Source organism: Scleropages formosus, chromosome 7, assembly GCF_900964775.1.
Source record: "Scleropages formosus chromosome 7, fSclFor1.1, whole genome shotgun sequence".
In the NCBI taxonomy this organism is placed as follows: domain Eukaryota; kingdom Metazoa; phylum Chordata; class Actinopteri; order Osteoglossiformes; family Osteoglossidae; genus Scleropages; species Scleropages formosus.
Window position 1 is genome coordinate 17328379 of NC_041812.1, and position 13324 is coordinate 17341702.

Consider the following 13324-nt stretch of genomic DNA (forward strand, 5'->3'; position numbering starts at 1 on the left):
GGAAACGGCTGGATGCTGGACAGCTTTAAAGCTGGATGAAGGGTTTCTGATCTGGAAGAGGTGGTGGAATCAAAAGCTAAATCAATGCATTTTATTTATTTACCTGGCGCTTTTCTCCAAAGCGACTTACAATGTTAAGCTCCTTACAATTATTTACCATTTTTTATAGCTGGGTAATATTACTGGAGCAAGTAAGTACCTTGCTCAAAGGTATTACAGCTGGAGGTTGAATTCGAACCTGGATTCTGTGGAAAGCTGAGTTATGCCAAGAGAAAGTGAACAAAACGAATGATAAAAGCCGACAAAAGAATTTGAAAATTGGGGGAGTGACAGTGACTGCCTGAGAACGCGGAATGAATCGTGACTGCAATTTCTACAGGATGATTAAAAGGTTTCATTACGCTGAAGGAGGTTCGTGTACCTGAATAATCCTGAGTTATCATCTTTTTAAAGGCTCGCGGGAAATGCAGATTGGGACCCCCGGCCTGCGCTCCTTAGCTGCAGCTTCGATGGTCCTGGCAGGGGCGGGGGCCAGGAGGTCTTCGCGGGAGGGGGCCGTGATGATGATGATGGGGAGCACCGGGGTACCCGGAGTCACTTGGGAAGAAGAGGGCTCCTCGCCAGGGGAATCTGACGCCCTTGATTCCATCTGAACCTCTTATTATGGATGGCACAGATATGACACAATAAAATATTAGCTCACAAAAAGCCCAAGAACTTAGTCGCAACATTTCACACATTTAAACAGTATTTTAAATATTTACTGTATCTTTCCCTTTTGTGCATACCACATATGAATGACCACAAACATGTATGAGCAAAAAAGGTGACGCCTTCTCTCCCTCTCTCTGCCTGAAACCACTGTCATGAATTTATAAATGTAATTTATAATTACATCTATAATTTACGCATTTATAAATGTATGTATAAAAATGCGAAAGGGTGACAGTTCCAGAGAGATAAAACACAGCTGTAATAGTCTAAGAGAGATCTTTTTTTACGTGGCCGCAGTCTCGGAGGTTAATGACAGAGCATCTTTAAATTGGATTATTCTCATTTCCCAAGAGTTAATGGGAGACACGCAGCGACGCGATTCGGGCGGGAAAAAAAAACAACGCGCTTCACGGTTCCTCCTGTTACTATCGTCGAGAAACACGGCACATTCCTTACAATATTCGTTTTTCCGGATCTAATGCGTCACTCACTGTCTCATGAACGGATTTCACATGATTCTCGCATTGGGTAAATTAGGGAAGATCCCCTCGCTACAGTGAGCGATCAATGATTTGACACCCGCCCGACCGACGACAACATGTTGATTTCTTTTCCTGCGGGTTGACGCACACCGCCGGCGGCCGTACCCACAACGTGAGCGGTGCCGGTGGAGGGGAGGATGGAAGACACACGCGGACGAGCCCAGCGGCGCCTACAGTGTACACGCGTGACGCCGATCACCTACCTGCATTTTGAGCGTTTTGTGCCTGTTTGCTCACCGCAAAGCCCATGTGAGCCGGAGCTGCTCGGCGGCTCGAATCCCTTCCTTCCTTCCTTCCACGCGGGCTGCGGCTCGGCGCGCTGACGCCGGATTACTGTCCTCTAAACCTCTTTGTCGGCGCTTGGCTCGTACATGTACTTACTTACTTAGTTTCTGTTTTTTTCTCTGTGTGTGTGTTACGAACCAGTGCAGAATAAAGAGCAGAGACAGCCGACCGGATTTTTGATAATTACATTACATGTTTACATTTACATTTATTTATTTAGCGCACGCTTTTCTCCAAAGCGACTTTCAATGAACTCTATGTAGTGTTACCAGCCCACACACCTTATGACCAACGTGATTTACACTGCTAGATACACTACTTACACTGGGTCACTCATCCATACATCAGTGGAATACATACACTCTCTGTGTCAGTTGTAATTACAAGCGTAAAAGCAATTCAAAACTGTCTTTGCATCGTTTGGAATGATTAATAATAGTAAGAAGAACCTATTTGCCGTGTCAAATAATAATAGTCCTTTGAGAGTACAGGAATCACAAGATAAGTGTTAGAAATGTAGTGGAAGTCCTGTACAAAAGACGGAACTTTTTCTCTTGAGAATTACTACATCATGTGATTATTTGGAGAATCGAAATGCAATTTTTATAGATTATAGAACATTGTTGCTAGAACCAGGTCTGTGGCGCCTCTTAAGAGTGTATCGTCAGATTAACAGGCATGCATGGATCATTTTGTTGACACTTTGAGTCTAGTTCAATAAAATAATAGTTCATGAAAATTCAGATACTGAGAGTAGAATCATTCGTAGTATCGCCTCGGAGACCCATATTAAATATTAAAGTAGTAACAAATCCATAAGGTTAAGAGTCTGATTTTGTACGGGATCAAAATCTATCTATCTATCTATCTATCTCTGTTTAGGAAGGGGGCGCGGTGGCGCAGTGGGTTGGACCGGGTCCTGCTCTCCAGTGGGTCTGGGGTTCGAGTCCCGCTTGGGGTGCCTTGCGACGGACTGGCGTCCCGTCCTGGGTGTGTCCCCTCCCCCTCCGGCCTTACGCCCTGTGTTGCCGGGTAGGCTCCGGTTCCCCGTAACCCCGTATGGGACAAGCGGTTCTGAAAATGTGTGTGTGTGTGTGTGTGTGTGTGTGTGTGTGTGTGTGTGTGTGTGTGTGTGTATCTCTGTTTATGCCACTTGAGGAATATTTCTGCTAGTAGTAGGTCTGCCATTGTGTATTATAACAACATATTGTTCCCTGTCCTATTTTAGGGAGCGAAACGTTTCATTCCACGCTAGATGTCGATGATACAGTAGAATATAAGCGTATTTGACATGATGCGAACGAATATTTTCAAACTTTTTAAACTGGATCAATGAAACCCGCCAAGCAGTGTGAACAACAGGTTCCAGCAGCGCATGACTACAACCCGCATCATGTGACAAGGGTCATGTTGTCTCTTTCTTTGGGCTTCTCCGGTAACGGAAACGTCCCATACACGTAACTTCCGTTTTGCCCCCGATACCGGAATAGGAAAGAACTCCACCAGGAAATACAAATAAGAAGCTGCTGTCCACGGAAAGGAATTTTCAGACAAAATATCAGATAAACTCGCTGCCTTGTCTACTAAAATGGATGGTACGAGTAGTATTTGATATTTTTGGTAGTTTAATACATCGTAGTTGTTCACCTCTCGTCGTTATTATAAATTGGGCTGTGTAGCTTCCTTTGTTTGTAACTACTATTTTTTTTGTGTTCATTTGCGAAGCAGCAGCCTAGGATGACTGGACACTAAAATAGTGATTCCAGTCTCATCAAGCGAGTGTTTTGGTTTAGGAGTTAAACGTCGAAGTTGTTTGGTCGTCTTGTCCCTGTCCAATATAATAAGGAAGTGAACATTGAGCTTATCTGACTGGAGACCTGTCAGTGATCTGGCTGTCGTCAGGTTTCTTAACGTAAAAAGACTTGTTTTAGTCAGTGTTGAACAAACTCTAATAAATCATGTATATGACTGTTGGATCATTCATTGTGGGCAATATGGTTTATTAATTAAATATAATATTTTTCTCTTCTTAATCTGTGTCTCTCCATTACTTCCTCAGAAACACTTTTCCAGTTGAGGGTAAGTGGTGATGTAGTATGTTTACTCGTTGAACTTTGATTGTCCTGATCCAATACATCTTCCCTGTATTCACCCTGATCTTTGTTGTTTCACTTCTTACCAATGTGCCACAATCATTTTAGCCGATTTTAGTCCATCAGAGTTCTGTTTGCTCTATGTTTCTCTCTTCTCTCACTCTCTCCTTGATTCTACATCGGTGGGTTCCTCAGTTCACATCAAAGCAGCTAGAAAAGCTGGCTAAGAAAGCAGAGAAGGACTCCAAAGCTGAACAGGCCAAAGTGAAGAAGGTGAGTGAGTCAGTGGATGTCTGCTTTGCCTTCTTGTTGTCCCAGTGAAGCCAGACAATAAGGCGTGAGCAAATATTGCAGAAGTTAGTCTATGATTTGTTTAAAGGCTTTCCTCGGGAGATCAGCTTCAATGTTATTGATATTACCAATGGGGAAATCTGCAAATTTTCCATGGTAGTGGCAGGAAATTTATTGTTAGTGTTGTTTGTTCGGAGAGTTGTCATGTAAGTACGTATAACGTGAGGTTGAGGGATGCAGTGCTGCTTTCCAACCAGTAGGTGGCAGTAAACATATACCGTGTGAGCAGGTATATGTTTACTGCCATTCACTGGTTCCCTGCTCACATTGCGCCAGCAGACTCTTTTTGTATATCAGTCTGTGTTATCGCCAGGAGTTTTATTTTCGTGCTGCTTTCGGGTCTTACAAATGCATGACAGATCTGGGTGTGAACCATGTGAGGTGTGTGATCTAACTGGTGACTAAGAGGCTTTATCTCTCTCCAGGCACTGCAGCAGAAGAATGTGGAATGTGCTAGGGTATATGCAGAGAACGCCATTCGTAAGAAAAATGAGGGTTTGAACTGGCTGCGCATGGCTTCTCGTGTTGATGCAGTGGCTTCCAAAGTTCAGACCGCCGTCACAATGAAGGGGGTAAATTTATGGTTGTCTCATTCCATGGTACCACACACTAACAGTCCTAAGATAGACTCTTTTCTGAACTGATTATTGAATGATTTAGTTTTTTAAATTATAAATATAACAAATTCACATAATATAAATTAAATTATTTAAATTATTATTCACGTGGAGCTAGGCCCCAGAGCACTTCAGATAGCAAATGTTGATACCCTGCACATGAATCATGGTCAAAGCAAAACTATTTTTTTGAAGGGCAGTTGAATATCAGCAACAGACTGTAATAAGGATAGTTCTGCCAGAGAAGAAATGCTTCATGCAGATATCTATACTGCAGTCTGAATGAATCTGTCTCACTCTTTCTAAAACCATTCTGTGATCTATATACATGTCACCCTCTTGTGATATGAAAATTGTGGCTTTGCTGAACAGCATTCTTTGAATCTGTGGGTTGTTTTGTACATCATTACTTATTTCACAGCCTCACAGAAACCTCTTGACTGACAGGTGTGGAAACTTATCCAGTAAGGGGAAGTTGGAGATAAATTATCTGAAGTAAAGGCAAAGAGAACAAGACAAAATGATGGAATTTCCCAAACTGTTGCTTAATTTCACATCCTGTCAAGTCATTAAGAAAAAGCCCACACAGTATTGCTTTTTGAGTCTCTTATATTGGAAAAACAGGCTAAATCTATGCCCAAGCTCTAGTTGAAATGTTTAAATAGTCTCTCTTTTTTGTGTATAGAATATAGAACTGTTATGAACTAGATAGGTTTGTAATTTTCAGCAGCCTAACCCTAACTGACAATGTTATCAAGCTGACATTTTATAGCAAAGAGATGAGTATACAGTATCATGAACAGTGTTGTAGGAATGTTAGAAGACACTTTCCAAGGTTGCTCAACAAACCCATCTCCACTGTGTGTCCTAGGTAACTAAGAACATGGCCCAAGTGACCAAGGCTCTGGACAAAGCGCTGAGCTCCATGGACCTGCAGAAGGTTTCTGCTGTTATGGACAAATTTGAAAGCCAGGTCCAAAATCTGGATGTGCATACCTCTGTAAGTAATCGTTGCTCTTATTATAAATGTTCAACTTAAATATTACGTTAAAATCTATTCCTTGTATTCATTTTTTATATAATTACTTTTACCATTTCTGCTTCATGTGACCTCAAACTGTCTTTGCTTTGAACAGATTATGAGAGAATTAACCATCATTGTGTGTGTGTCAGGTGATGGAGGACTCCATGAGCTCAGCCACAACGCTGACTACACCCCAGGAGCAAGTGGATGACCTCATCATGCAGATTGCCGAAGAGAGTGGTCTGGAGGTGATGGACCAGCTCAGCCAGCTTCCTGCTGGAGCTTCCTCACTGGGAGAGAGCTCTGTACGCAGCCAGGAGAAGGAGGATCAGCTGTCCCGCAGGTGGGTGTGCACTCGTACACATACACACAGACACAGAGACACACACAAATACAGTGTAAAAGCTCCCAAACACTCACAACCACACTCCATACAGCTGCACAAAGTTGCACTCTCCCAAAGACATCCAGATGAATGAAAGACTACATCCTTCTGTTGATGTAATGCACTCATGGAACTTTTCTCTGAGGTGTACAGTACTTTGGAGAAAAGTGTCTGCTGAAATCAATAAATGAAAGTGTAAATGAAACAATACGGTTTAACGCTGTTCTCATCCTTTCAGGTTGGCTGCATTGCGGAACTGAAGATGTCACCAAGCAGGATGACAAGCAGCAGGAGAGTTGCTTGGAAATGAACTGTTTCCATCACACTGTTTATACTGAGAGTCTCATTATATTGATCCCATCCTTGGGTCTATTTATACACACATCACTCAGAGTGCTGCTGAAATTACCACATAAGATCGTTAACCTCCTCTCTCTCTGCTCCTCCATTTGTCCACACTTATATTTTATCCCTACTTTCCTCACATTTTTATTCCTCCTCTCCCCTTGCACTCCCAGATGATATCCAGAGGATCTTTGGTGGCAGTTTTCCTATTCTCCCATCTCATAGGAAAAGAAGTTTAAAATAAAGAAAATATTTCAAATTTATTTTTTAAAATGCTTTATATAAGTATGGGATGTGGTTGTTCCTCAAGGGCCATATCCCCTATTTGTATTTTAAGGTGAATATTTTTTTTCGTTTGTTTTGTTGAAATCAAGTCACAGACATGTATATTCTGGGGTCAGAGGAGTAGATATGTGATAGACAATGAAATCTGCCTCCAGATGAACAAAGCAGGAATGCTGGGTGTTGGTCATGTAAATTAAGTGCTTTCACCCTGAGTGATATAGAAACCCACTGTATCTGCATAGTGCAACACTAAGAAATGCGTCCTTTAGTTTGTGTATCACCTCACATTTTACCATACACTTGCATGGACATGCTGTCCTATCCAGTCTGATCTCTTCATTTGACTTGCTGGTCCCTCGGTCAGATATCACATCAATATCTGTCCAAGGTTACACTGAGTACAGACTGTTGTTGATCTCAATGCTGTTTGCTCTTTTTTCAGATTTTTATTTTTTTTTAGTGCTACCTGTTTTCATTTTATTTTGTCAATTTGCTGTCTGTGCCTGCTTTGATTCTGCTTGTTGATTTATGCCTTACTGGGATACAGGTGCTTGTCTAGACAGCGCTTCTTCAGTGCCTGAGTGGAGTAATTAAAACTTTTTCTAGAGATTAAAAGTTGTAGTGACAGGCAGAAGGATGCTTGCTGGGGCAATAAAGTAGTGGCGCAGTCTTGTCCCTAACTCATAGTCTCAAGTTAAAGAAAGCATAGTAACTATCTGCACAGTGACTTCATAAGCATCAGTTTCTTTGAAGATTCTTTAAAATTGCTTTATATGGAAGGGTTATGTATGTTGAAAGTCACATTTATGTTGTCACTGCTTTTGTATTATATGTTTATATTCGGATAAGTCCCCCTTTTTCCAGAATTAAACCGTTTTCCTGTGAAATGTCCGTGTCTGCTTCTGAGTGGTGTGAATGTGTTCATCACTGTAGGCATCTGGGTTTCTGGGCTGCACTTTATCAGAATCTTGCTTGAGTGTGTCTGGTGGCTGGAAATATGTCTAAAAAGTCTTGTGGCATTATGTTGTCATGTACCCATTAGCATGGAATGATCTCCCTCACTTTTCCTTTTCTATTTTTCCTATTAGAGACAAAATAAGGAATAACAGACCCAACACAGGGGATTGCAATGGTTAATTTGAATGCATATGACACATTATGCCCTTTTAAGAGAAAACCTGATGTGACTTTTAACTAGCTACATTTCCAATTAAGAAGTATTGCCATGTGAATCAAATTCACTTTGATAAGCTGTTAAGTTTTGTTGTAGAGCATGTCATGTTTCTATAAAAGCACACATTTTTCTTTAATTGATCCAAAGACAATAATGGCAGTAACATTGTGCAACTGACAGTTTCCTCTAGTGTACTATAATTAAAATGTTTTTAAAATGTAATTAACTGTTTCCTTTTTCTTTACAATGCTAAATAAATGTAAAAACAAATATTTGGTAGATCAGCATGTAAGTGAAATTAATTATTGGAATTTTTAAGTAAACAGTTAACTCAAAATTGCAGTTAGACAATTTTTTTGGATGTTTCCTGGGTAGGTCTGTACATTGTTCTCTGGTATTGTTAAAAGTAAAAGAAAAGATTGGTTTTTAAAATTTAACAAATAGAGATTTTTTTTTACTTAGTCTCTCTTTTTAACAAAGTTCTGCAAATATACTTCTTTTAGTTCACATTTTTTCAAGATCTTATCGATTAAAATGAGAATGTATGCTACAAATGGGTAAAATGCAGAGGAAGGCAGAATGCCAGACATCACAAAGACAATGTTTGTGAGAAAGCAGGTGATAAACAGCCATTAAGTATTCTGGGAATAGGGCTTCTGATTGTGTTTCAGCTGCAGTTTTTAACTTCATCTTTCACTGAAAACAGCTGACATGTCTAGACATATATCACAGTTGTGTGTTCTGGTGAGAACACTGTTCTTAATCACTGTTTGAACCAATAGGCTGAAAGATGCTTTCTTTCACTATGAATGTGGTCACATTTTTGAAATAGTAAAATTAAGTGGGATTCACCCTGGGGGTTTCTCTTTGCAGAAAAATTGTGATTAGGTTTGGGCATGTGTGTATACTGTAGCCTTGGGCAGATATTTGCCCCAAATTTTTCTCATACCTATGTTGACTACACCCCAAGAAAGGCATTACATTTGTACCCATAAACAGAACATGTATAATCCAAAACGATCCAATAAAATGTTCAGTTGTATATACGAGTAAACTTTTTGCTTTGGATAAAAGCATCAGCTAAGCAAAGTAATAAATAATCAGAATAATATCTCAAAGTCAGAAGATTAATCAAGCTAAAATTTTACCCTGCAGACACTACCTTTTTGTTTCTGCGATCTTGTGACGCAAAGTAGGCCGCCGTTTACTAGACAGAAGCATTTTAAGAGATGTCATGCTTATCCAAGGTCATTGATTGTTCCTTTTACACTTGAAAAGATCGTGTTTTCAGCCTCCATGTTGCATTGTATGCAAGTAATCAAATAACCGACTTTTCCACCGACATATACAGACGTGTCCGCTTTCCCTGTTGAGCTTTTCGAAGGGTAGTTTCTTTAAAATCTAGTGCTATCAAATTTCACTACGCTGCATATATACTGTATGTATAATGTTTATATTTGGTTGTTTATTTTATCAGCTAGTTCCTTGCAGCTCACCCAACGAGAAAATTCCCCTTTCGCTTTCAAGTGTTTCCTCTTCCACTGTGAGCCGCTCTCCTTTGCCTGCAAACGTGCTTCGGTGTTCTCGGATATTTCAATTATTCATGCAGTTCCGGAGAAGTATTGTCATTACAAAGAGCTATCGTTGTGGTTAACTACGCACCCAACTTGAAGGCTCTGTCACATCAGTTGGCCTCATGTGACCTTTTACATGAACTAACCAGCCTCTGAAAAAGTTTCCGACGTAACAAAATTCTAATAATAATATGTCCTGGTTCACATTCCGCTCCTGCTATAGTATCCCCGATGAACTTATTTACCCTGGATTGCTCCAGTAAGAATATCTTTCAGTATGAATGGGTGCATGAATATAAACATTGAATATATAATACTGTAAGTCACTTTGGGCAAAGGTATCAGATAAATAAAGGTTAATAATTTCTCCTTGTATTCAGTGCTGACCTACATCAGGAACGAAGAGGAGCTTCGCGATCTTGTATCTGTAAAAGTGTGTGCCTTTGCCATTGTTCGGGAAGTGAACACGTGGTAATTCATTGTAAAATCACTGGGAAGTAGGATGTGCCACCTGGGAAAAGGGTCTGTAAATGGGAGCTGCATCGAGTCATTCATCCGGTCTAACTATGAATTACCCCACATTTCGAGGGTGGAGTGGCAAGACGCTGCGGCAAACAGCTCTGTCATCCGTTTCCCTTGTGAGAGGAAAAGGAACAAGTAAAACTTCAACTATAGTCACACAAAGCGTTTGGACTTCGGCACTAAACAACGAGGCCCAAGTCCATCAGATCCAGTTTGTCCAGTTCTTTTTAAAACACTGAGCTGCAGTTACTGAAAAAGCCTAATAATACTCTTAAGTTGTATAACCTGCTAATTGCTCTTTAAAACAATACACTTAGTCACTCAAACTTACTTTAAAACACGTGATTTTTTGCCAGTGAAGTGCTAGTAGATTTTGTGTACTTGGTACATTTTCTGTTCTGTACATGGGGTTCTCTGGGCATGTTCGGTATACTGGGTGTGTTGTTTTCGTCGTAACCGGTTTATTTTGTGCATTTGGTACATTCTGAATACAGTATTTTTGGTGTGTTATTTGTATTTGCTAGACAGCCTTTGGCACATTCTGTACATTCGATGTAGTCGGAGCTCTTTCCGCTCCGTCATTCTGCGAGGTGACGTTGTAGCTCGCAAAGACGGGAAGCGCGCGGGTTAATACCCGCGGGCTCTTCTGATTGGATTATAGGGAGCTTAGCGAGTGAATGGAGAGCAGCGCGAGCGCTGGGGGAGAAAGCAGACGCCGTACAACTGGCCGTGAACAGCGGCAACCGCGTTCGACGGCGGCCATTAGAGCGCGTGGCCGGAAGAGGAGCGGGAGGCGGTTCGAACCGGTGGAATTACGTGTTTTAATATTTATATCGAAGTCGTAACTCTCCTGCGTGTCGCTTGGCGGCGGCGAATTCCGCTGGAGGGAGAAGGGGAGGGGGGCTCAGATGAAGAATGGGTCCCGAACCGGCGGCGCCGGGAGCCTCCAGTGAACCGCGAAAGCCGCGGCGCTGAGGTGAACCGGGAGCCGCGGAACCGGGAGGACGTGCTGGGCTCCGGTGACGCCTGAGGAGAGCCGCGTGTCTCCGCCATGAGGACCCTGTTGGCGCTCTGCTGTCTTCTCCTTGCGGTAGCCGAGGGGGCGGACCGGCAGACCCCAGCGCCAGACAGGAGGAGGACTTCCCCGAGCAGCGCGACCACAGGCGGCGGCGGCGGCGGCCGGTTCATAAAGATCGGCGACGGCACTTCGCAGGAATTCGAGTTTCCGGAGAACACCAAAGGCGTGATCGTGATCTCCAGTGGGTACCACGGTGCCGTGGGCACATCGGATCGCGGGGGGTGGAAGCAGACGGTGACCGTGCGCTCTCTGGAACCCCAGGTCTTGTCCATCTTGAACGTGAGTGACAGCGGCGGGACCCCCGGGCCCCTGCGCAGCTACGTGATCGGCATCCGCTCGGGTGTGGCGGGGACTGCTCCCCTGCTCATCCAGCTGCTGGACCTGGACCAGGACTCCGGGCCCGTTGTGATAGAGGAGCGCTCCGACTACTCGATCAGGGTATCCCCGGGCGGGGAGGATTCCGGCGCCCCGCTCCTCCAGTCTGGCGGGCTCTCCCACTTCTCACAGAACCCTGTCCTGTTTGCTCTGCTGCCACTCATCTTTGTCAACAAGTGCGCGTTTGGGTGCAAGGTGGAGGTGGAGGTCCTGAGCTGCCTGGTCCGGAGGCCGGCGCCCGTGTTGCTGGGCATGCTAGGGCAGTTCCTTGTCATGCCGCTGTACGCCTTCACCCTTTCCAAGCTGGCTTCCCTACCCAAGGCGCTCTCCTTAGGACTGGTGATCACCTGTTCGGCCCCAGGCGGCGGTGGCGGATACCTCTACAGCCTGCTTCTGGGTGGCGACGTTACGCTGGCCATCACGATGACCCTGGTGTCCACAGTGGTTGCCGCGGCAATGATGCCAATTTCCTCAGCCTTGTATGGCTGGCTGCTGGGAGTCCACGCTGCGCTGCATGTGCCCTTCATCAAGATCTTGGGCACCCTCCTTTTCATCGCCATCCCCATCTCCCTAGGGATGCTGGTGAAGCTGCGGCTACCCGGCCTGACGCGGGTGCTGCTGGCGCTCATCCGGCCCTTCAGCTTCGTACTCATTGTGGGCGGAATCTTCATGGCCTACCAGATGGGAGCATCAATCCTGGCTGATGTGCGGCTGCCCATTGTAGCAGTGGGTGTCACCGTGCCCCTCTTCGGGCTGCTGCTGGGTTATGGTGCAGCCAGCGTGGCTGGCCTGAGTGCTCCTCACCGGAAGACGGTCAGCATTGAGGTGGGGGTTCAGAACAGCTTGCTGGCGCTTGCAGTCATGCAGCTGTCGTTCCGCCGTGCAGAGGCTGACTTTGCCTCCCAGGCCCCCTTCATAGTGGCCCTCAGCAGCACATCAGAGATGCTGCTCCTCGTCCTCGGTCATGTTGCCTACCGCCGGCTGTGCCCTGCCGCCGCCACCACGGACGTCTGACACCTGATTGTATTCTCCGTACTCCGTCTCGGACTGGTGCCCAGCCTCACGCGCACTGAACGCGGTGGAGGGACGCAAACATAACGCAGCACATGGTGTTGTGATGAAAGTGGCTTTTTTTTTGTGTTGAAACCAAAGGCCTTCTTTCTCTCTTCTCAGAGTTGTTTTTTAGCTTTTCATTACAAGTACCTGCTGTAATTACACATTGGAAGAGAGATGCCTATTGAACACAGAGATATTTTTCTACTGGACTTTTGTTTTCTAACTGAAAAGATTATTATGATTTGTATCATGTTTACAGAGCTTGTGCACTTGGACCAGGTGAGGGACTGTGGTCTGAAGTCAGTTTGCAGAAGGGACTCGTGTGTAACTCTCTGAAGTTTTCTTGTACTTGAATAATGATAAATCGGATAAACATGGAAATAAAGCACTGGAATGAGCAAGCTAAAGGTGTGTAAATTGGTGAATATTTATGCGCACAGGTCACCTGTCAGGGAAATGCAAGGTTAGTGAGAAAGTGGGGCAGAAAGAGGTAGATGTAAACAGAACAAGTGGAAGCTGACAGTGGCACACCTGCATGTGGATTTTCCCAGTTGTGTTCATACTGTATTTGCATACGTGTAAAACAGGCTGAGCAACCTGCAGGTTACTGAATATTCTTTGTTGCTGAAGCTATTCTGGGCATAAAATGTTACTCCTGTGGAGTGACTTTTTAAATGTTTTATAGTTTTAACTTGAGAGAACAATCAGATCCCCTTAAAACTAGAAAAACATGTCACCTAGAATTTGTGTGATTGTTAATTTTAAGCCAGAAAGTTTTGTTCTTTATGAAAGCGAAGGGGCTGTGAATGTTACAAGTGCGAGAGAGAAATGGTGTCAAATTTTTTGCTGGTCAGCCCACTAATTGAAGCCACTTTACCTTTGGAAATTACTTTTACTGTAGATT

At 43.7% G+C, this 13324-nt stretch overlaps 2 protein-coding genes across 2 annotated transcripts; both read left to right on the forward strand.

The window, feature by feature from the left end:
• Positions 1-3029: 3029 nt before the first annotated feature.
• Positions 3030-7744, forward strand: chmp1a (charged multivesicular body protein 1A). The gene is made up of 7 exons (XM_018739246.2): positions 3030-3136; positions 3601-3620; positions 3830-3907; positions 4411-4557; positions 5474-5602; positions 5776-5969; positions 6250-7744. Exons 1-7 carry the CDS (start codon positions 3130-3132, stop codon positions 6269-6271), a joined length of 597 nt encoding a protein of 198 aa, XP_018594762.1. The 5' UTR covers positions 3030-3129; the 3' UTR covers positions 6272-7744.
• A 2811-nt stretch (positions 7745-10555) lies between these two features.
• On the forward strand, positions 10556-12898 carry slc10a3 (solute carrier family 10 member 3). The gene has a single exon (XM_018739299.2). The coding sequence runs from the start codon at positions 10963-10965 to the stop codon at positions 12376-12378; it is 1416 nt and encodes a 471-aa protein (XP_018594815.2). The 5' UTR covers positions 10556-10962; the 3' UTR covers positions 12379-12898.
• The last annotated feature ends 426 nt before the right edge of the window (positions 12899-13324 follow it).

Bases quoted from the DNA above. Each gene is read 5' to 3' on its own strand.
- chmp1a (XM_018739246.2), top strand. The intron at 4,558-5,473 runs GTAAATTTATGG...TGTGTGTCCTAG, and splicing joins CCGCCGTCACAATGAAGGGG to GTAACTAAGAACATGGCCCA. The intron at 5,603-5,775 runs GTAAGTAATCGT...TGTGTGTGTCAG, and splicing joins ATCTGGATGTGCATACCTCT to GTGATGGAGGACTCCATGAG.
- slc10a3 (XM_018739299.2), top strand. From the start codon at position 10,963: ATGAGGACCCTGTTGGCGCTCTGCTGTCTTCTCCTTGCGGTAGCCGAG.